Source organism: Echeneis naucrates, chromosome 22 (assembly GCF_900963305.1).
Source record: "Echeneis naucrates chromosome 22, fEcheNa1.1, whole genome shotgun sequence".
NCBI classification, from domain to species: domain Eukaryota; kingdom Metazoa; phylum Chordata; class Actinopteri; order Carangiformes; family Echeneidae; genus Echeneis; species Echeneis naucrates.
Genome location: NC_042532.1, coordinates 13,174,528 through 13,198,951, shown reverse-complemented (window position 1 = coordinate 13,198,951; position 24,424 = coordinate 13,174,528). Strand labels below are relative to the sequence as shown.

At 42.3% G+C, this 24,424-nt stretch overlaps 1 protein-coding gene across 2 annotated transcripts; it reads right to left on the bottom strand.

Annotated features, from left to right (window-relative positions):
- Positions 1-11,097: 11,097 nt before the first annotated feature.
- rps6ka1 (ribosomal protein S6 kinase a, polypeptide 1) lies at positions 11,098-23,336 on the bottom strand. 2 transcript variants are annotated; one of them, XM_029493333.1, is made up of 23 exons: positions 23,203-23,336; positions 22,330-22,383; positions 21,014-21,112; positions 19,610-19,726; positions 19,371-19,452; positions 18,594-18,674; positions 18,384-18,463; positions 18,122-18,228; positions 17,179-17,216; positions 16,484-16,626; positions 16,324-16,394; positions 16,115-16,203; positions 15,895-15,959; positions 15,672-15,774; positions 15,317-15,447; positions 14,878-15,003; positions 14,630-14,719; positions 14,356-14,514; positions 13,931-14,092; positions 13,772-13,848; positions 13,558-13,675; positions 13,334-13,471; positions 11,098-13,038 (listed from the first exon to the last, which is right to left on the bottom strand). In XM_029493333.1, the coding sequence occupies exons 1-23, from the start codon at positions 23,242-23,244 to the stop codon at positions 12,916-12,918; spliced, it is 2,295 nt and encodes a 764-aa protein (XP_029349193.1). In that variant the 5' UTR covers positions 23,245-23,336; the 3' UTR covers positions 11,098-12,915. The 2 variants fall into 2 exon arrangements, with proteins under 2 accessions (XP_029349193.1, XP_029349194.1); XM_029493334.1 differs by lacking the exons at positions 22,330-22,383; positions 23,203-23,336 and having other exon boundaries at positions 21,014-21,548.
- Between the last annotated feature and the right edge of the window lie 1,088 nt (positions 23,337-24,424).

Genomic DNA, 24,424 nt, shown 5'->3' with positions numbered 1-24,424 from the left:
TAAGTTTAAAATGTTAGTCATGCTTAACAAAACATTTTAAAGTATCATTTACTGCAGGGCCTTTTTCTCATACTCCAGTTGCTCAATCTCAAATTTTAGTGTCTTGATTTCCAACTTTTTTCTGATTATCCAGCTCTAGATTTCATTTATAAAGGCCCCTCACATTGTGTGCTCCAACATGTATTCATAGGACATCAAGATGCATGAGATGAAGATGAAGATCAAGATGAGTGAGATAGACCTTTCAGTTATATTGGTGTACTGTGTTCATCATTCACTTATGTGTTCTACTTTAAAAAAGTAGCCTGGCCGAGATGGGCCTAGATGTAGAGGACACAGGCTGAAGGGAGGGTTGCACAATGTCCACCCACTGTGACATTAATAAGCAACAAAATTAATTGTTCCTAATTTAGAAGGATGAATTAAATTTTTTAAATTAAATTCTTATTTAGATAATTAAAATATCTAACCCAAAGGTACCTCTGAATACACTGAAAGTGTCTCATCATTAATCTCCACCTGTGGAATAGTTTAAGAGAAGCGAGTAAAGTGAATAAACACAGCAAACAAAGATAAGAGTACATGGAAACTTTGACAGTTACCTCTGTGGGGGTCAGCAAGGGTGTGTGCTGGCGGCCTGAGCAACACTACAGCGTCTCCCTCAACTGTAAATTAGATTAAGACTTTTCTCATCTGAGAAACAATAAATATACGTTTAGTATTTTACCACCAAAGCACTTATACTTACCCTGGAAATAGAATTGCTGCTGGGAGCTTCCGGCGCCGGGGTCTGACTGGATATCCCTCTGTATCCCCTCCATGATCGGCCGCCCTTCATTGTTTGCAAGGTCCAGCTCCTCTCCGGGGCCCCATCACGCTTTCTCCTCTAATTTTTCTTTTTGTTTGCTTCAGATAATATTAACACGTGATAATACACACCATTTTGGATGATATTCTTGTGCTTGGTCCACATTTGCTGCCAAGACTGTTTTGCCCTGCTGGCACTACTACTAATAGAACACCAATTAGAAAATAACTTAGACTTTATCACAAATAAGACAAATCAAATAAGTTTCCATGTATCCTTCATTGTGAGACAATGTCAGGGAGGGAATTAAAGTTATATAATGATATATAATATATATTATATCGGCTATATTAGTAGCATCGCTCACCGCTGTGAAGGATGCAATATTTACAGACTCCATCTGAGAAATGAATACTTCATGCATGCAGTTACCAGAAAAGCAGCAAAACACAGGTTGTGGCCTATTAACAATTTCCTGTCTTTCCTTGCAGCAAGATGCACAAAAACAAAAAAACAAACAAACAAAAAACATTTTTGTTAATTAGTCCATTTATTCTAATAATTCAGCCTACCTTACAAAACCAGATGCTGATGATTCTTAAAATGAAATCTACTTTTCACCTATTTAATATCCGTATACATCGTAGCACTGTGCTCAAGTAAATGATAATATCAAGAGAGCAAACTAAGTGGTAACAAATTTAAGCATAAAACAAAGCAGAACATACATTCTTTCATGGCAGAAAGCAAAAATCTTTTCAGCAGCAATGCTAACACATCAGAAAGGTTTGGGGACAAATGATGTTCCACCCAGCTGATTTTCAATTAAATTTGGAAAACGGATTTTCTTTCCCATGAACAGGGTCTTAACATTAATCTGTTAAAAAAAAAAGCCATTCGGGCCGTGTAATTATGCAAATGGATGTTTCATTTCAGATTTGACTCCAAACCTGCTGTCAATGTTAAGCGTATAACTTTTCTGAGTAAAATTTGACATTTATACCAAAGTAGAAGATTCAGCTCAACAAAAGCCTCACACTATGACTAAAAAGTAAACACTTGATTTAGGAAAACCAATAATTCTGTGCTTTGTTCACCAGAACAGAAATGCATACTGTACAACAAAACACAAAATGTTAAAACCTTCACAAGGATAATCATAAGAAAGGTGGTTTGAGGCCTGTGGTTGACCATTGTTCATTTCAGTAAAGATATATGGGAGCTGTAGTTGTAAATAGTTGCAGTTCCCAGCACACCAGTCATCGGACCATAATTAGGATTCCACAAACAGGATGTGAAATTATTGCCAACCACAGGTTCAAACGGTTATTATATTCGATAGTTAGTCTTCAAGGGAAAAAAAAAAAGAAAGCAGAAAACCTTGAGTAACAATTATCATTACATTCATTCTGCAAGTGGGCCCACAGATCTTTGGGAAACATAGTATTTCTCTTTCATTCATAGAAAAACCTAAAAGGAGCAGTCCCACAACAGTGTATTACTTGTGTTTGTTTGTTGTTGTTTTTTTTTTCTGACCAGATAATGATGTTTGAGGGCTCTGATGGTTATGGTCTCACCTGCACCAGCACCCTCATCACTGGTATTATCACTATCAGAACTGTAACCGCACAAAGCATATTAAAAAGCAATATATAGGCCAGCTGTATATTCATTTACAACTCTAGCTGTGTATATAGGACCATAAATACACATTTAAGGTCTACAAGACCCTTGGATTTATTCTGCACAAGTATTCTGCTGGCAAAGACATTAGCTAAATATGGTTTGGTAAAGATGTGCACAAAGACCAAAAAGCAGTAGCTCCGCGGGCCACGTGGAATGCTTATGTATTGAGTCTACATTCAATCATAAAGTCTTAATGGCTACCAGGAATCTGAAAGCTGAGAACAGTAACATTGAATGTCTGACGTTATCTTTGCCTGAAGGGGTGCTGTACCTCAATACATCCCATAATGCAATTAAAAGCTGTTTGTCATCCGACCACCGTGTGTGCTTAATCCCACTTCGATTAAATCATACAGTACATGCTCAGTCGTAACGAAGGGGCTCCATTCAGTCAGTCAGTCAGTCATAACCCTGACAACGTCACTATGAGATCATCTGTATTACTTTTATTTATCTAGTATCATTATTCTTATTTGAATTTTGTGGGAAAAACTGACAGAAACCAAACCTGAACAAAGCGATCATTGAAGCCCTTAGAATCCAGATAAGAAAATTAAACAAAGCTAATCTGTGGCCTTGTGCTAATTGGTGTGCATCAACCTGCTGTGCGGCATAAAACTCATGCATTTTATCATCGCATCGCATTTTACATGCATCATGTAGTTTCTCATCTCACTATCCCCGCAGGGTCGCTTTACAGACACAGAGCATCTCCAATGATGCACCAACACATCCCAATCATGCCCATCTGTGCAACGAGGGAGCAAAACTGCAGAATGTAAGTGCACAGTATGACCTAATGGGAGACCGCAGTGAGCAGTTATACAGTCGAAGCATGCACCTCTCCTGTAAACAGTTCTGCTGCTTTGTTCTTCAGTGAGGTCATGTATGATAGAAAAGCAAAGCACCATCAGAGATTCTGCATCTGCAGAAATCCCTTTTCATTCTTTTCGGAAAGTAACACACACGCACAGATGGATACCGACATCGACTCATGCTGCTATACGTGCTTCGTCCAACGGGTGCTGCACCGAGTGCCTGCGTCTCTGCAATAATCTTTGAATGCCAAAAATAGATATCTCTGGTGAATTGGCTGTGCTCTTTACTCACACACACACACACACACAGACATATATAGCTGAAACAGGGATTGGTGGAATAGATTAATACACTAGATACTTCGTCATTCCCTAGTCCAAAGAGAAAAGAAATGGGAGGAAGGAAAGGAAAAATACAGGCCCAAAAAATGAGAGGAATCTATATCTGGAAATCGGGCCACTGCATATAGGACAAAGATACTTCTGTGCGTGAAGCGAATTATCAACTGAGCTATCAAATTAAGCAAATGATCTTTTTTGGCTTTGACATACAAACCCCGAATGAAAGCATATTGTCCAAGGCCCACATACGTTGGCATGACGGCATGATGAAGCTGATACTTACGCATGCATGGCTTCATTTAGATGTAACCCTAAATCTTCAAATAAACGAGCCCTCATCCTTAATAACTATCTCATTTATTCTAGATGCAACAGAAACTTATTTCCTAAATCCCTCTACAGTTGTCTAGTTGTGCTGTAGGTGCAGCGCTCTGCTGGATACGTTCTGGAGGTTTGTGGATGCAGATTTAGGACTAAGAGATGAGTGGTTGCTAGGTGACTGGATGAAAAGAGGCCACAGGTGGATTTGTCCCAGTGTGAACTCCTCTCCTGCTCTGCTTGTTTTGTGCTGCCAAAATAACAAAACAAAAAACAAAAACAAAACAGTGACTGTGGTAGACGAGTGGTGTCAGAGAGAAGGCACATTTTCCGTCTAATGTCTCAGCTAAATCTAAATTGCACACAATTTTGTAAAAAAAAAAATTTTCCTCCCCATTTTAGACCTCTCCTTTCCATTTCCCACCTTTTTACCGCATCCTTGGTTTTATGTAACGGTGCAGCAATGGCTGTCACGGCTTCACATCTCTTCTTACGGAAAGGCAGATGTTTCAATGCCGCCCTTGTTCTTTTCATCTCTTTCTTGCCCCCCTCCCCTTCTCTCTGTTTGCCCCTTCAGCCCTTTGAATGGGTTAACATTACACCATCTTCACTGGCTTCTTTTCCTCCCTTGCTGCATAAGTCAGGAGGTCCAGTAAAGCCCAGCAAAGCTCCTGTTCCCTTGGGGTCTGAACCTCTTCAACCACATCACCTGAAATCACCTGAAATCACCTGAAATCTGACTCATCTGTGTACCAACCGCGGGCTTTATCAATAAACCATCTCTCCTGCTTAAGTCCGACACCACAGAAAACTGCAAGCAGCAAAGCATCAGTGAGAACAATAAAATCTTAATGACATCCTGTGCACATTACACTGCTACTGGCGTGATGGGTTTGCGAGCCAGAGGATTTCCTCAGAGAGACACTGAACAGGAAGATCCTTACTAGCATTAGTGATTATTGTAGGCACTGTAAAGACCTGGAGGACCAGCCTCAGGATACAATAGCAGAAAGGTTGAAACTGGCGAGCAGCTGTGTCAATGAGCGTTTGCTGAATGATGAAAGTTTATGCTCCTGTTTATGTAAAGCACATTTCTAAAGCAAAAGCTGGAAACGTAAGCCTCATTGTCCTATTTGAGCTTCACAGGCCAGGGGAGGCACGTGCGGAGTCCCAGCATGGAGGAGAAGACGATGGTCGGTCGGTGTTTCTTGAACTTCAGGCCCTTCTTCAGTCGTTGGCTGTTCTCAGCCACGTACAGCTCCCCCTGTTGGGCCGTGCTGGATATCCTCGACACCAGCTCTCCGTGAACCACCACCTCCTGTTCTGAGCGCACAAACACCTCCCTGAGCTCCTCCAGCCGTCGCTCCATCTCCCTGATGACCCGCTGACGCTCTTCCACCTCCAGGAGACGCCGTCGAGCCGCCTCAAATTCCATGCTGGAGCTGGGGGTCACGAGCTTGGAGGAAGGGGCCGTGGCTGAGGTGGATGGGGGATCAGAACCGGCCAGCAGAGCCCCCGTCACCCTGCGGAAGTCTCCCATGGAAATGGAGCGTCTGGTGGCAGGCGAGGTCAGAGCCAGGAGAGCAGAGGCAGACGTGGAAGGTGACACGGCCAAGGGAGGAAGAGGGGGTGAAGATGAACCTGGCACTTGGAGATCAGGATGCGGGTCTGTGTTTTTAAAAGCTGCTGCCATGTCCTCAGTTGTGTCCTCATCACGTGGGTCTGCGTTTCTTTGTTGTCCCTTCATGGCCAGCATGGCTAGCTCTTCCTGCTCTGCTGCTGTCTCTGTCGCTGTTTATGTTTGTCCTCTGTCTTCCTGTCAGGGCAGAGAGCAGCTGAGCAATGAGTGCGGAGATGAGCAGGGATGCAGCCTGGGAACTGTTCCATTCATTAATAAGAGATCCGAGCCAGGCTTGTGCTGCCGCTGCATCTGAGTGGTTGTGCTGGGGAGGAGCCTGCTGGCAGCTCATTGGCTGCAGAAACTGCGAGCATGTCAGCTGATGATTGGGCAGCCTAGCCTCTGTGCTGCTGCTGATGCTGGCAGGCTGTCGCGTCCGCTGTTTTACTGTTTTTGCTTCGTTGCTGTCAGCTGGTGTTCTGCTTGGATCAGCTCTGCTCAGGCGAGCGAGGTGGAGGGAGAAAAGAGATGCAGAGGTATTGTATCTCTCCGCCTTTTTTGCTGATGCCCAATTTGGCTCACTTTCTGTTCTCTCAGCTGCCATCCCTCTTACCAGCTGGTCTCTCCGTCTCCCTCTTTCTGCCTTTCTCTCATTCGGATGGTTTCCCGTAGCAACACAGCCTCAACATCAGATGGTGAAAGCAGGTGGGGAGGGGTGACGCTCCAGTCTCTCTCTCCTTTTATCACCTTGCTGCTCGGTGTTATCACCATTTCTCAGTACTCGTTCTCTCCCACATTTCCTCCCCCCTTTGACCTATTTGACAGCTCACGGCCTTCCTACAAACTACGTGCGTAACATTGTGGTACACACACAAATAAAAACACAACAAAAAGCTTCTAACCCTAATCAAATAGCAATAGAACTGTGTTTATTGGCAGAAAGGTGTTTGAAAGGTGTAAACTGTTCTGTTGAAAACTAAATTCACGCCATTAGATTTTTTGTTTGGTGGCAAAAAAAAAAGGCTTTTTTGGTGTTTATACTGGATGTTTAAAGCCGTGATGTGTTTAATCCTGAAGCCCTGGATGTTGCACTCCCACCTGTTCTGTTCGCTATCGCTTTTGACTGATCTGATAAGTTACATCATTGTGATACGAAACCTATTTTCATTTTCTTCATCTGGCTGCCGTAATCTGATCCACTAACAGCTAAGTTTATCTTCTCAGTCTAGACAAATATTGAGTCTGTGGCCGCGCTGCAGAAGGTGTGTGATCGGATTATGAAGTAACGCGCACATACACACACCTATCCTTATGTTATTGTGTTCAGAGAGACGCAACAATAGTTGGTTGATATGGTTTCCCTATAGCCCCTTAAGACAACCTTAACCTTACCCTTAAAACCACCATAAAAAGTCTCAACCCTCAAATAGCCAATTAAACTTGGGTGCTTGAGAATTGTGGTCCCCATAAAGCTGTTGGTCCCCACAAGTAGAGTGGATGCTCAATTATCTGACCTCACAAATATACTAAAACCAGATTACACAACCAAAGAGGGTTATGCTGCATTTGGAGCACTAAGATGTGATATTTTAAATAACAGCCCTGAGTTAGGGCAGTTAGAGTCCAAACCCTGAGGCTTTTAGCAGGTCAGAGGTGTGCCTGTCCATGTGCCTGCATATTTGAGCATTCACTCAGCTCTTTGTTTTAATCTCAGGATCGGCATCGCATTAGCGATAGCACTGACTCTGCTCTCTCCCTGCTTTTAGCTCGAGTGATCTCCAGAGAGAGACAGGCAGGCAGAGAATTTCCAAAAGAGAGAAGCAAATGGAAGCAAAGCAAGAGTCTGCACTTTATGTGTCTATGGAAATAATTGATGAGAGGAAGCACAAAGGATGCTCCTCAGCTCTTTATCCTGCTGTTTCTAGGCAGCCAAACAAAAGCTTTAAAGTCATAAAGAGGACACAAAGTCATAAGACAATAGTGGTGCAGAGAGAAATTCAGAAAAACCAAGGTACAATGTGAAAAAGACTAAAGCGTGAATGAATTCATCTACACAGTGACCGATGAATGAATGGAAGGAGATTGAATTAACCTATTATTAAATAACGGACATGAAACGCTGGCTATTGTGGGTGTAATTTTAACAAACAAACGATAACATTAGTTTAGAATATCCTTTGAAATGTGAACTGTGGTACGGCTCAGTGAACACAAACAACTTCCATGACATCTGTGCAGCTGCTGAACATAAACATGGCTGCTTGAGTAAGTAAAGATTTTAAGGATCAACACAAGATGCAGTGGGCTAATTCTTTAACCTGATGCCTGTTTTTGGAAGAGCTGTTATTGGTTGCGCAACATCGTGCAGTTAAAAACCACTCACTCTAAACCAATCCCACATGGTGCTTACAGTCTCACTCACACAGATTGCCGTCATCATTTGCAAACATCTTGAGCAGCAGGAAGGCGGCCTGTCTGCGAACGCAAGGATGCTTAACCCGCAAACTGTTATGTTTTGAAAAAGTCAAACTGCATAAAAAACAAAAAAGAGCATAGGCACCCATTACTCAAGGAAATTCTCTTCATCAGCATCGCAGAGAGAACTGAAAAGTTTGCTTTCTTAATCCTTCCAAAATACAATCATCACTTCTCTTTTCTACAGTCTGTTCTCCTCCTCTCTAGCTGAAATTGTGATGACAGCCTGCTCTCAATCTTTCACGCTGCACCAGGCTTATTCAGCTGGTAGCCTGATGATCAATTGCTTAGTTACTTAAAAAAAACAAAAACATAAATTGAACACCTAAAGAAGAAAATTAAATTATATTGACATTTTTCATGCAAATCAATCCTTTAACCTACAGAAAATGACGTCTGTTTTGATGGGCCTCACATACAGGCGGAGAAAAGAACAGTTTCTACCCAGTAGCTCCTGATTTATCTCTTTAGGCCGACTCCAGATGTGCTCCCAAAAAAAAAGAAAAAAAAACACCATCTCCCCTGTGTTAGGATCATTTCTGAGGGACCATAACGGTTCACTAGAAGTTCCAAAAATAATGTTCAGAAGAGCCGAGGAACATTTGCTTAAGTTTGCAAAAATGTAACTTTGGATAGTCTGACCCAAAAAAAAAAAAAAAGTTAAATAAAATAAATGTTTCTCTCACATTTGGGCCTTTGTGTAGGTGCAGAACTTTATGATAGCAAAGATGCTCTTTGGCAGTAGATATACTGAAATGGTTACATCATCAGGGTTAAGTAAAGGGTTATTACTGAGTTGAGGTCAAGGAAACAGCTGCCACTGAAGTACATCAGTCTGGACCGACAAACTGGAATGACTTTCTGACAATGTCATGGTTTCACTCTAGTCTAATGAAATACATGCACTGTTGTGCCATTTAGAAATACATTTGTCAGAGGAGCTACAGCCATGTACCACGTCATATTATATGCATCTTGTAACTAGATGACAAGCTTTTCCCTAGTCAGTATAAATTCCTATTAGTATTTTCCTGGATGAGTGCAGGGTTACAATGAATTATCAGTGGCCGTTAGGTTACCATAAAAATGATAAATTACCCTTCAAGCTACATACTGGCTAGAGAGCAAGAGCAAGACTGCCATAGATTTTTGTGCTGGCATATGCAATTTAACAAAACCTGAGGAAACACAATAAGCAGCACATCTCAACTCGAACGCATATCAGCTAGAGGAAAAAAAAAAAAAAAAATGCAGACTAAACAGTAAGAGCTCTTAAAATAGAAAGGAGCTTCTGCTAAATTATTCAGCCAGTATCCCTTATACACTTCAGATCAAACGAGGATCAGCATCTACGTTCCCGTACACGTCTACACACACTGTTACCAAAAACCAAAAAATTCTGCCTCCATTTGAATGGAGCCTCTTCAGCTGACAGCTCTGGTAAACTCCGGAGACAGAACTTAGTCAACAGTGGACCTTATTCTTCTCATCCGGCACAAAACGGATGATGATGGAGCTGCTTTTTCCATTTGTTCTGTAATCAATATCAGTAGCCTCATTCTGCTGCTGCAGGCTGACTCAATCACTCTGTGTGTGTGTGTGTGTGTGTGTGTGTGTTTATGTGCGTAAAAGAGCAGGAGGTCATTCACCGCAGAGTTACTGGTATGATGACATCAGAGTGCAGGGAGCAGAGCCCAGAGAGAATGTATATACACAAGTATGAACGTGTGCCAGTGTGTGTAAACAAGTTAACCCCGAGACATGATGGACTACAGTGCTTATTTTCAGCACGTAGCATATTATGGGAAAGCAGATGCAGCACTAAAACAGGATGAACAGCTACAGTGTGACTGTTATGTAAGTGAGAGCTACTCTGCGCATACAGAAAGAGGCAGCGGCAGGTAGAGCTATGCCCTGATACTGTGATGCAGAATCTGGTGTAATGGTTCATGGCATTACAGTGTCGGCACGCCAGAAAGAAATAAAATGAGGAGGAGATTAATAGGAGAGTTTCAACGACACAGAAAACGCAGATGGAGAGGCCCTGAAGCAGAGAGCCATTCTCACACAGAAACTGTAAGCCGTCACACATTGTGCACCTATTAATATCAATCTATTGACATTAACAAGAACTTGTGCAACTACAGATGTCGACTCCTCCGTCTGTGCAGGGGCCACGAGTTGGTCAACAGCTGTCATTTTTATGGTGGAATAGTTTGAAAGGTCACATGTAAAACAGCAGTTTCATGAATAGTAAAGGAGCAGCAGTGGCCTTGACGGAAAATCTGAACCAGATGGATCGGGATTCATTTCACAGTTGCACTTTATCTCCCTCCAGTGACCAGCAGAGGAAAACACACCGCCACCACACAGATAAATCACTCCCCCCTGTACAGCGCTGACAACTGTGCTCAGGGTATCTATACGCCGATAATAGATGGGCAGGGATCTAACTGTTGGGGGGGACTTGGGGTCATTTTTCTGCAAAGGTTGGCATTATACGAAACACACAGTCTACAAAATGCTTTTTAATTTAAATGTAGCAGCTATTTGACTCTATACCGTAACGAGTTGATAACTGATAAATGTATTCACTCCAAGTCACAGCCGTTAGCCAGCATACCTAATACGGTTAGGATCGGTGCAGAAACGAGCCCAGCTTGTTGAACTGTTTCCTGAAAACATAAACAGTCAATAAATGTCAAAGACGGAAAAATGACAAGACAAAGTCCTCAGGTCGTGTCCTTCTTATGGCAACAAGACTAAATTTGCATGTTAGTTTCAGCCAGCGTGCAGAAAAATGTGTCATCAGGTTTGGAGAAGGATGGAGGCGTTTCCCCAAAGGAAGGGAAGGTCTACAGCTCCTATGGGTCAGATTATGGGAAATGTACGCACGTTTTGGTGAGTAGAGAATTGAGCTTGCCTTTGTTTTTAATCTGTCCATTTGAGCCCCTTTAACTTCACAGAAGTGCAATAATAATAAAAAAAGTCAGTAGTACTCACTTAAGATGCAACTGAAACTGAACAAGGGACACGGTTTGTCATAGCAACTGAATTTTTAATATTTGTAAGATATAAAAATCTTCATCTTTATCATACAATAACATCTTACCATAAATTTGATCAAAGAAGGGAGAGCTTTGTCACCATACAAGAATTATAATATCCCTTTGAGGTAAGACAGCTAATTCCTCGGTTTAGCCACACAGGTCTTCTCTTCCACACACGTGAGGCATGTTCTGGTTGCTTGGTTCTTTTTCCTGCTTTCCATGTAAGACATTCTGCCTCACCTGTAGGCCTAGGCACTGAGCTGAAAGCAGGACCTACCCTTTGAAGCCACTTACAATGACACAAACTTTGACTCTTCTTCAGGATGTCTCAGATTCATTGTTCATAAAAATGAAATCAGAAAAGTCAGCCAATTAACAGAATAAATGGATATTCAAAGATCATGAATGAAAAAGATCCACACAGAGTAGGTTTCATAATAACACTCAGTGACTACACAGAGAATTTAAACCTCTGATTGTTTGACTCCAGAAGGACAAACAGCCTTGTCCTTTATGACAACAGAAGAGACCTGTGCGGCAATACGTCCACAGACTGATGTGCTCAGCATGTCTTCCACTACTTTAAATCAGAACTTTCTTTGAACAAAAAGAAAAAAAAAACAAAAACAAAAAACAACAACAACAAACTAAAACAATCAACGACAAAAGCAGCCAACACAGGAAAACAGCATCCAATATGCATTATCCAAGAAACACAGTGGAAAAAAAGGACAGGAGGAAATAAGAAAACAAAGCAAGTACAGAATTTTAACATGCCACATTGTTCCTTGGGCAAGTTTTCTTTCACAGAAAGCCACCTATGTTACTAGTTTTTTTGTAGTCATAAAAATAAGACATCTCAAATGGTTGCCAGCAGATGGACCAAGCAGGGAAAGGGGAAGAAAGGAACAAGAAAGCCACATGACATCATCACGTCACCGGACCATGCACATGACCCTGCAGCATCCCGCAAGACTGTCCATACACACTATCTGTAGCATACGCACGCGCGCACACACACACACACACACACACACGCGCACACACACCCTCTGTAAAACAAAATACAAGCATAGATTGACATATCAACCAAAGCATCAGCATTTGACATTTCCCAGAATGCTCTTTCAAAAAACATTTAACAGCAGTACAGGACAGTACTGTGGTTGTGTGCTGTCGGCACAGGTTGATTTGGCAGCACATCCGGTGATATAAAGCTCATCAAATTTACAAAAGAACAGGGAGACAGACAACAAAACAGGCAGACAAGACAGGCGTGCAGCAAGCTGAATGACAACCAATTACAGCAACGATGAGGAGAGAAAACTTTCTTTGTCACAATCGAAAAACTGTGGCTGTTTCAACTCTGTGGCAGGTCATGCAAAAACTCGCTAATGTGCGCACACAGACACACACGCACACGCACATACACACGCACACACACACACAGCCACATGGCACTAATACGTCCGTCAAAAACCTGCGCCCTAATTTTTCTTAAATTTTTTGTATTTCTATTCTATTTTATTTTAGTTCTCGTCCCCCTCCCCCCACCAGTCAATCTTCACAATCTTTTTCTAGTCCGAAGAGACTAACAACAGCTGACGATCCCAGAGGAGGATGATAGCAAGAGCAGGACGACTGAGGTCACAAGAACGGGGGGCAGGGCCACAGTCAGTGTTCCTTGGCTGGTAGTGACAAGTGGACAGCGAGTCCCCGAGCAAGCTGACTGGATAGTTTGGAGCCAGGAGGTGAAATTTTGGTTGGTCTCCAGAGAGATGACTGGCTGTTTTGGAGTCTCTACAGGGAAGTGGAAGGCAGCTTCTTGACACGCCTCTGGGCTAGGAAGGAGCTCTCGATGGGCTTGAGCTCTGGAGTGGGTTGGGAGTTCTTCAAAGCAGAGTAGGTGGCTGCCATTGCACCCTGGACATAAATAGCAGGCGATTGTATCGACAAATAACCACTGTAGCGCTCAAAAATAAGAAGAATATATAATAAAATATAGGCGAACCAGAAAATAAACTATTTCCAAATTTATAGAGGAATTGTTGGATTTAATGAAACATAATTAACTAATTTCCATGTATTTGACCCTACTGCTCAAAGTTTAGTCCATAGTTTTCATTTCTACTAATTTCCTGAATTACAGAATTACAGAATTACAGGTTTATTAAACAGGTCATCTTGAATAATTTAGGTGGTAGATTTTCAATGTTACCTTGACCAGTTTTGGGTCCTGGTGTGGGAGCTGACTGTTGGGTAATTTGTCTCTCTGGACAATCCAGGGGTGCTTTAGGACCTGTCGAGCTGTCAGTCTCTGGTGAGGGTCCACATGAAGCATCTTGGACACAAGGTCCTAAAGGAAGCACACGTTAAATATGAAACTGACGGAGGAGACTGAAGAACTGGGGCAGAAGGCGTCAGTCAGGATTTGACCTTTACCTTGGCTGCGTCAGACACAGTGTCCCAGTTGCCACCAGTCAGGCTGAAGTGGCCATTTCCTATCCTGTTCAGGATCTCATTGGGGGTGTCCTCTGGTCCGTTGGCAAACGGAGTAAAACTAGAGAGGTAATGATATACAGATGATAGAATTAGTGTGAATGGCAGCGCGAAACAGAAATCAGTTTCAGGTGAGTGTTTGACTGTTTGTATTTACCCAGCCAGCATGGTGTAGAGCAAGACTCCCAGACTCCAGATGTCACATCCTTCATCATAGCCCTGACGCTTCAACACCTATAATGTAATCAGGGATTATGTGAGTGTCTGACACTGTTGTGGTTCATTCCACCAGACTGACTGTAGGTGACCTCCTCACCTCAGGTGCCACGAAGTTAGCAGTGTAACATGGGGTCATCAGAAGGCCATTGTTGGCACGCAACTGCTTAGCAAAGCCGAAGTCACAGATCCTGATTGACTCAGGATTTCCTGACTCATCAACATAAAGGATGTTGCTGGGCTTCAGGTCTCTGTGAACCACCTGAGAAATAAGAACACACACGAAGGATGAATAACTTAAAAAGATTTTTTTTCCGGCATTGCACTGCAGTTACGGGACATGAGGTCCATACAATTTGCAAACAGTGCTAAATGTATTTCTGAGAATCTGTTTCTGTTATGTTTAGAGTTGGTTTTCCTGCTGTGACATACAACGTTAATACTACCAGCTGTTTATTTTGCCCCCCCCCCCCCCAATAGGCTTGTTTTAGGGTTTGACCAGGGGATGGCGCGGCTGGTCCTCACCCCCTGAGAGTGCAGGTACTCTGCAGTCCTGGTGATGGTGTGGAGCACGGCGCTGGCCTCCCTCTCCGAGAAGAACTTCTGTTTGAGGATCCGATCCAGCAGCTCGCCTCCGCGCATCAACTCTGTCACCAGGAACACCTGCTTCCCGTTATCGTACACCTGAGGCAGAAACACACACCAACTGTCAGCATCAATTTTAACAACTGCGACATTCGGTACACTTAACACCAGAGGCAAATAACAGCGTGACACTAGTATGTGGTGTTATACTCACATCCTTCAGTGTTATGATGTTGGGATGCTGCCCATATCGAAGTAGAATCTCTATCTCCTCAGACGGGTCTGTGCTGGTTTTGTCAATCATCTGCCATCGAGAACAGTCACACCGAGATTATAGTTCATTTTCGATCTGATCAATTTCTAATGCTAATCCACGTTTTGCACATTTTAAGAAGTAATACAGAACGCAGTGTAATTTGTATTGACAGCCTGGTGATGGCTCAGTGTACTTTGTATTCATACCTTGACAGCATATTCTGTGTTGGTGGCTTTGTGGATACATCGTTTACAGACAGAGAAGGAGCCCATGCCGATGTCCTCCTTCAATATATAGCCATCGCTGAACAGCAGGTTTTTCCCATGCAATTGCTGCAGAAGAGGAGTCGAAACTTTAAGGGCGGCGGTGAGTGAGAGGCGTGACAGGCTGACAGAGCTGACAAGGCAGATGCCCACTGATGCATTTTTGGTAGGCCGTTGAATCTGTTTAGAGTAGCATCTAAGGTAAAACTGTCTCTGTGAGTCCAACTCGTGCTAATTCCTACTGCTAATCCCTGCTTCTGTCAGGCTTGAAACAGGATCCGATGGAATGTCCTTCATTTATTAATCTGCACTCACATATTTACTTCTTTCCCCCCTCCATCACATCATCTGCACTATGCCGTGTGTGAACAGCTTAACTGACCTGGACCACTGGATGAGGCGGTGGCTGCACTGGCTCCACTGAGCCTTCCTCTTCGATAAAAGTGGACGCGATGAAGCTGAAGCCTCTAAAGAGCTGGTGAGCTCCAGCACTTGGAGGCACACCAGGGGAATCTGGAATATAATAATGAAGTACAGGCAAAAAAAAAAAAGGGAATTTGAAAATTATGCTGGAGATGTTCATGATAAAACAAACTACTTTTTGCACAATTAATTTAAAGCTAGCATTGAATAATTGTTTGGGTTTTTTTTTGTGCAAACACATTCCCATAAACTTTTTTAGGATAAAAAAAATCTGACAGGATGGGGTTAATAGACATGGAGTGATTTCAAAAAACCTTTTGGGGTGCGGGAGGTGAACTCTGAGTCAAAGTAGAAGGTATCGTCTGGACGTGCCACTGCCGGCCTGAATGGAGGCTTTACTTCCCTCCTGAAGAGTTTCTAAAAGGAATACAAAAAAGCTGTTACTCTCAAAACATACAGGAGAACGCAGCTGCTTTCTCCATGGAAATCCTTTTAGCTGAGCTTGTATTTTAATGGTTCTAACTGTTAAACACTCACATTCCAGTCTATTGTGGAGAAGAAACCGTGTCGTTTGATCTCCTCTGCACCATCTGCGCCAGATCCTGTTAACAAAAAGTTCAGATCATGTGCCTGAATCAACCAAAGCCAAATGACACATTTCTGAAGAAACACAGAGCCAGTGTCTTTCCGATACTGTGTCGAACAGCATCGCATATACTGCCATCTGTGACAGTCATGTTTATGAGTGGCGGCTCACCCAGTCTGTTGGCAGGGTTCCTCTTGAACAAAGCCCGGAGCAGAGACTGAGCCTCTGCACTCAGGAACTGAGGCATTCCCAGACGTGCCCTGCAAGGAGACACAGACGAAGCCCAGTGTTAAAGTATTTCACCATGAGTCTTTAAATGGGAACCTCATGTGATGACGGTCATCTGTGTCAGATTCCCCCTCCATCCAGAGGATACTCACTTCAGGATGAGATTCATAGTTTCTTTGCGGTCCTTCCCTTGAAATGGGAGCGCTCCTGTCAACATCTCAAACTGAGAATGAGAACGTAAAACATTCTTTTACGATCCAGGACAAAACATGGGCACATTACCACTTCCTTTCTTTTTTTTTTTTTTTTTACCATTAGCACTCCAAATGACCACCAGTCGGCGCTGTGGATGTGTCCCTGCCTGTTCACGACCTCTGGTGCCATGTACTCCACCGTACCACAGAAGGAGTAAGCTTTCTTCTCATGATCAATAGCTTCTTTACACAAACCAAAATCTGGAAAAAAAACAAAAAAACAAAAAACATCCAACACTTTCAATGCACTGCTACAGGAACTGGAAATGCAAAATACTTCACTGTCATTCTGAATCAGTGTCTTAGTAATGTAAATGTAAGTAATGGGCTCTTTTTTTCTATTATATAAAAAAAAAAAAACTAACAATAACAACACTTTTAATCACTTTATTATGTTGATAGAAATATTAAAAGATCCCCAAAAGTGAGATCTGCAGTGCAAAAGCAGCAGAGCTAGCTTTAAATCTCATATTCCATCTCATCTCAACACTTCAGTGCTGTGACTTGAATCGCCTCCTAAGGTCACCTTAGGTTCAATGGTGGCAGAACTCTGGGTAAACAACTCATTGTGATTTTGATAAGATCAAGTGTAATAATTAACCTGGCAAACACGTACAGCTTCATATGTAGATATGGTGAGTCAGCGAGATAAAAATGCCTCCACATGGTGAGTAATGAAGGTCGATGAGAGGAAAGTGTGTGTGTGTGTGTGTGTGTGTGTGTGTGTGTGACTGGGGGTGTAAGGAGACTCACCTGTGAGTTTGATATGGCCTTCCTCATCCAGCAGAATGCTGAAAGGAAACATTGCCAAATGTGAAAAAAATGCAGAAGAGGGTGTGAATGTTTGACTCGTGGAGACATCACAAATCGGAGACACTGCTACCACTTCAGGTTAACTTCCCTTATCTGTAGCAGTCCTACCTCTATTAACATTGCAAAATATAACAACTGCTAGTAATGCTGCTTATTTTAATGCCAGTAGTACAATCAGTACTCTGTTGTGCGACTACATAGAGGAGGGTGCAAACACAACAAGGGAAGAGCAGAACTTGATGAACATCAACAGCTGCTGCCACTAATGTGCCATTAAAAAAGGCCAATTAAAATGGACAAAAGAGGACCACAAGTTCATGTAAATGATGCACGGTTGAATACTTCAAAAGGTTTTTCCAATGTTAAATGGAGGTATGTTTATATTTCCAATCTTTGTCAGACTTAAAAGAAACACACAATTTGGTAAGGAATGATGGTTCTGCATGGTTAAGGGGAAAATTGGAAAATTCCCCCTGGTGCCTTTGAAAAATTAATTTCAAAACCTCTATTGACGGGCAACAGAGGTTTTGAAATTAATTCTGAGCGTGGAATAAAAACCTCATCACTGTTAGTCTTGGTTCTGGGCAGTCGGATAATTTATTAGATGCCTCTAAATAAAAGCCTCTGCAGTAGGAATAAAAGCTTTTCCATAAAGATTACAAGGACATACACGTCCGATGCATAATTCCATCTGTGGATTTATTCTCTTCAGATATGATGGTGAACATGTAAAGCAGTGTCGTTTGGTGCAGTTGCAATAAATTTACTGGATAAATTGAAAGGTCAGTGATGTCATTGGACACCACATGATCAGCTCCAGATATCCGTTGTTCAAATGTGTATTTGTTTGTGTACGACTGAGTGTCTGTCACTGAGCTCTTACTTTTCAGGCTTAAGGTCTCTGTAAATGATGCCCAGGCTATGAAGGTGGTCCAGTCCTAAAGCTAGCTCTGCCAGATAAAACTTCACATCCTCCTCTGTGAACATCACCTGTGAAACACAAACACACACAGATTGGGTGAGACGGAGGAAGAGAGGAAAACCCACGGAATGAGAGAAGTTCAATTAAAAAAAAAAATGGACTTCAGGCTGAACAAAAGAAATACTTCTCACAGCAAAAAGCATCCCAATCTCATCTCTCTCACCTCTTTAGAGAGTCTGGTGAAGAGGTCCCCCCCTCTGAGGAAGTCCAGGATCAAGTACAATTTCCCTTCTGTTTGGAAAGCTACAAATACAGTTTGGATTCAGCATGAAATGAGGAAACCCAATTGAAGATAATTTGCTACAATGAAACAGCAAAAGAATCAGCAGATCCAATCAAATCTTTTCTGGATTTTGAGAATAAGGAGACTCACCATAGTGCAGTTTGACAACAAATGGGTGGTTAACATCTGCGAGAATGTCTCTCTCCATCTTGGTCCTCACACGGTCTCTCACTGAAGGATTAATAGTTATACAGTGTTTAGTGTGTGTATAAAACTGAACTTTACTTAAAAAAAAAAAAAAAAAAAAAAGTATTTGACTGTGCTCTGTACTAAGTAAATAGTGAATGAAGTAAACCCAGTCATTTATCCTACACTCCAAGATACTAAATGCCCTTGACTGAATTTAAAGATATGAAAAACAAAAGAAAAGAAAAAAAGACCTACATCGAGTGTCTGAGCAAGTTGATGTTTGAGACAATGACGTGAAAAACCCTGCTGCAAACAGGGGTGGTCTCAATTTACCAATGTATGTAGTTCTTTTCAAGTTACAGGAAAAGCAACTCCTTTACATAAAAGCGAGGATTCTGCCATCTGACACTGAGCAGCGTAAAAGAGAAAGTTTTCTGAAAATCAACCTTCGTGAACTCATAGTCGAGAAAAGTGTCAGTGATTATTTTATTTACCAACCTGCTGGTTTTTCCTTAAAAATTATTCAAATGTCAGAAAATTGTTCAATGCAGTTTTTCTGGAAATTGCTATTTTTTTTTCCCTACCAAAAGGCTCAAATTACTAAACATTTAATTTGCACTCGTATAAATCAAGAGAAGTCCTCATATGAAAGAAGATGTAAGTTGTGAATATATCTATTTTTGACAGCTGGGATCTAGACAAACAAAGCCAGGCTTTGATACTGTCGGCCTAGAGCACCTTTGAGTGTGGCCTTCTTAAGGACTTTCATGGCATACAGTTGGTTGGCATCTGGAGGGGTCACCTTTCGCACCAGGAACACCTGCAAAATGCACGCACACACGCACACACACACACACACACACATGCACCAAAACCCCATTGAATGAGATGGGAGTTTGAGAGTATGAAAGCATTCAGGAGGGAACAAAAAGAAAAGAAAAACAACAACCTAACCGCAGCTGTGAGTTATGAGTTACCTTGCCGAAGGATCCCTGCCCTAAAACTTTGAGCAGCTCAAACTGCGAGGCATCAGCCTTTTCTGAGCCCTCTTTGACCACATGGGTGATGTTGATCTCCTTGATGTCTCCATCTTCCTGGAGAGTGCAAAACAGAGACAAAAACATATTGAGTGAATACAGAACAAATGGCTAAAAGGATTAAAAAAAAAAAAAAAAAAAGATAAGCTTTTTTAAAATAACTTTCAGAGAAATGAGAAATGTTGGCACATTTCAGGAGTGACTCTACTATTAATAGCAGTGTATCAAAAATAAATGCTAAAAAAGAGGAAGCACAGCAAAGAGAGGTATGTGAAAGAATGAGCGATTACACCCAGCCCAGAGCGCGTGTGTGTATATGTGTGTTTTTTTCAAAGATGTTTCTGGAAATGATGAGGGATAAGCTGTTTAACCTCAAGCGCCACTTCATCTGGGGCAGTTCTCACGGGTACCAACTGCACTCCACCCAAAAGTCTCAGAGCAGAGCTGAGTTTGACCTGGACCTGGTGTCAAGCTAAACCACAACTCATCAATAACCTTCACAGGTGTTGGAACGCATCGACAACGTAAACAACAACAATAAGCGGCTTTGTAGAGACCAGACTTTTCAGTTCTGAGAGTTCTCAGGATCCCCAGAGTTTCACTCCACAGGCCTGCCGCGATCACAGCACCATGGTGTCAGCAGGGAGCCTTACGGGTTTTAAAGTAAGACCACTGAGTCGAAAGTGGGACATCTTATATTCCATAGTCAGTTAATCATAGTCAATATGTTTGAATGATGATGAGAGCAATCACACTTAGTAAAAAAAAGTACACTAAAAGTTAGCTAAAACAGAGTACCAGAGTTGAAATGATTCTATCAATGATTTGATTTAATAGTTTCAGCAGTTGTTTATAGCATTTATCAAGTAAAAACAAAAGTTGTGCACTTTTTAAATTAGAAATAATAATAATAAAAAGGCTACTTAGGTGGCTGACATAAGGTCAATTAATAGCATTCACCTTCAGGTTCCTGCTCTGAGAAGATGGAATTGGGCATTTTTCACAATTTTCCAACACATTAATAAATAATGACAATAATCAATAGAAACAGCCCTAAAGAAGTGGAAGACTGATTAAAAAAGTATGGCTTGACAAGGTTATAGCAAAACACAGTCAGCAGTAAATATGAAAAAAAAAAAAAAAACAAAAAAAAACCGCACTAGAGCCTGTGACTTTATTTGACAACAGGAAACCAGAGTGCACCTTAGCTGCACTGTTTCTCTAAACAACCACCAATAGCACCACATTGCGCTGTTCAGCCTCTGCAGCAAAAACATCACTCAGAGAATCTTGACATTTCCAAAAACGTTATCAAGATGTCAAAGTGAGAAAGTGTCACTTTACCGTCCAGGGGTTCCTCGGTGAAGGTAAAGTGCCGGTGCCTGTTTCGGCAGCGGACCTGCAGCTCTGGCAGTGAGTCGGGCTGCCGGCCCGAGTTTTGTTCTTTTTGGACAAGTAGAGGGTCAGAAAGTTCAGCAGGCTGAACTTTCTCTTGTCCTTCTCCATTTCAGCATCTCTCAGACAGTTTTATCATCCCAGCCATGCCAAGGCAAGCACCGTACTGCCTCACATAAATCGCCTTAAACCTCACCTGATCCCACAACACCCACACTTTGGACTCATCTCTGCAACCATGTTAGGATTACTTCTGTCAACTGCAGGTATTAAAAAAAAATAAAAATAAAATAAACTCTGTCAGCCTCTGTCCTTTATCTGCTCTACCTGAAGGAGCCTCCTGCCATTTTTTTTAAATTTAAAAACTCCTCATCTTAATTTTCATTCCCATCATTGCTCCTGTCTTCCACCTCGCCTCTCTCTCTCTCTGTTTGTGTTGATCTGATTAGCCTGGTGTGTTCTCACTGACTGACTGCATCTGAAGTGTAGTGAACTGGAACCGAAGCATGCAGGAAGGAAGAGCCTGCCCTTACTCTCACAGTCCTGCACCCAAGTGCACCCCCCACCTCCACATCTCTCTCACACACACACACACACACACACACACACAAACTTCTCACAAAGCAAGCGATTGAGAGAGACACAAAAAGAAAGAGGTGAGGCTAAAGGAGAAAATAATTACAACAGCTACTGTGACTGCATTACATTCAAAACCCAATACTCCCTTTTACCCATAATTCAACAGACTAATAAGCTGGAGGAAGGGGTGAGGCATGGAGAGAGGGGATAAGGTGACGATTCAGACATCTCACTGTCTGTGGATGACAGAGATTTTCCTCTCTGTGGCCAGGCATGTCCCTCTCTTCCCTCTCATAACAGTTAACAGTCTATTCTTGCTCATCCTGTCTCTTAAAACAGCACCCCCTGCTCCTAAAGTGCCCTCTTACTCTGTTCCTTTCCTCCATCTTTCACTTTATTGCATTCTACAAATCCTCTTTTCTAAAGAAGAGAGAACAGGCAATTGCACACCCATATAAATACGTGGCATCGACTTTTCTCTTGACCAAACAGGGACAACTTTTGTTTGACAGAGTTTTCACACACACCTCATGGCACTTCAATGCAGTCACTATTTGGGACAAGTTGTGTTTATCATTTTTGCTAAATAAATTTAATTTACAGGGATGAAAATGAAAAAGTGCGTTAGTAAGAAGACGTGTTGCTGCGAGCAACGCTAAGCTGGAGTGTGTTTGTTCAGAGCTTACCTGGCCTCTAATATTGCCAAAGTCCCTTTCTATCCAGGTGATATGAGACTGGTGCTGGGATGGGGAGGAGGGTTTTGTTAACATAGGTTACAGAGTCTTACATGAAAAAATACAAAAGGTATCCTCCTCTACAGGTGGAATGATTATGAATACACAGCTTGCCTTGCAGGTACATCTTATTTATGTGAACACATACAAACACTCAAACATACTCACATACAAAGACACAAACAGCAGATAAAAGCACAATTGTGATCATTCTAGTGACAGGAAACCTCTCTTCCCTCACAGTTCTTACTTCCTCTTTTCTCAAACCGATCTGACTTCCTTCCTGCTCAATGGCTCCAACATGGCAGCAACCGTGGCCTGGGTTTCCCACCATCATTACGGCTTGAGAGATTGGAAATTTCATATATAGAATATATAGATATATACAGAATTTTGCATGTTATGATGATTTTGGCTGAACATTTTCAGTTTGATTATGTTCATGGGCTGAACACTGAGGCAGCAAATGTGGGGCATACTGAAACACAAGGTGCTTCCCTTCATTAGCGCTGCCCTTGGGTTAGAGTTAGAGTGTCATTGTACCAGCTAATCTAACCATTTATCATTCAGGGTTTAGAGGAGGTGGACTGTAAACACGTCCTCCTGTATTTCCTCTCACTTTACAGCTGACTTGGCTTCACATCCACCCTCGCAGATGAAACCCCTTCCTCACGCCCTAAAATATAATATCACACCACAGACACACACACAAAACTATCTCAGACTTTGGGCAAAACCCCTGACCAAAGTACATCTGTCACTCAGCTGCACAGACACAACAAATCAAACAGAGATTCAATCAAATATGAAAAAGGGGCCACTTGCCTGTTGTATGTGGGCTTTGGTGCGAAATAAAAACCTCCACATGTTTCAGTGCAGATAGTTCCATGTCACTGATGGGTTCACTGGTGTCTCAAAGACACTGTCACCCTCCTGGCTTACAAATGCACAGCCTCAAAAATTAGCACACATTGCCTGTATGCAATAACACAGTGACACATATAAAATCTAAACCCACAAGTTCTCACTCACACACACACGCCACACACTACACACCAAAATGGGAAGTGAAGTGAAGCTGTACGAATGAACACAAGCAAAAGAATTGTCATGGATACAGTTGTAGGAAATGCTATCAGATCTGCGGGAAGTGGCCCTTCGGAAACGTTTGGTCATCGGGAAAAAGGAGCAGAGACAGGGAGTGGTAGACCAAGAGAGCAAGAGGGAAGAAGAACACTGTTACAGAAGCGCAGAACAGCTTCCAACAAGTCTGCTCAGCTGCTTTACAAACTCTGACAAGAAGTCAAACACAGCAGAGATTCACTTTGCACATTTACTCGCTGCGTGCTTACAAAATTGGGTTCACGCTAGCGCACTTGTTGAGGAGAAAATCCTGTAAGAAGTCAAAAGCCATTGTCTTCTCAAACTCCAAACATTGAACCACAACTGTACAATAAACCTTTCTTGACAATTCTGTTACTATCAAATAAATGCAGTTAAAACAAACCACACAAATGCATCTGCTTCATTTAAAGCTTTTACTTGCAGATGTGTGTTTCTGACAGTGAGAAAGCACAGATAGCTTCTGTCAGAGGGACATGACGTAATGCTCTTTGATAGACACTAGGGGACAGCGCAAGTCTACAGTACAGCAAGGCAGTGAAGTACTCCACAGGGGAGTGTTGTGAGATAGAGCTTTAGCCAAGTAAGGGCATGTTCAGATTGTTCCTCATGCCTCCTCCAGATCTCAGTCTTGGCTGTGACATCAATTACACTGAGGGAGACATAGAGTGGGACAGAAAGGGAGCATGTGGGAGGTGGCCAAGGCTGGGCCCCTATTCAAAAAACCGTCCAATCACGGCAGGAATTGTCACACAGGTCTGAGGCCTTGCTGATAAGGTTGAGGGAATAGATTCACAAAAAAAAAAGAAAAGAAAGCTGGGTGTGGTAAAGAAGACAGAGACACTGTTGCCAAAATGGTGCATAAACACAAGACAAGTTCACCCAAACTGTGAGCGATCTGAGGAAGATGGGAGAAATACAGTAA

Excerpts from the sequence above, each read along its gene's own strand:
- rps6ka1 (XM_029493333.1), bottom strand. The coding sequence starts at position 23,244 with ATGTGGAGGTTTTTATTTCGCACCAAAGCCCACATACAACAG. Across the intron at positions 16,627-17,178 it reads AGGCCATATCAAACTCACAG|ATTTTGGTTTGTGTAAAGAA; the intron begins GTGAGTCTCCTT and ends TTTTTTTTCCAG. Across the intron at positions 16,395-16,483 it reads GGTCATTTGGAGTGCTAATG|TTTGAGATGTTGACAGGAGC; the intron begins GTAAAAAAAAAA and ends TCTCATTCTCAG.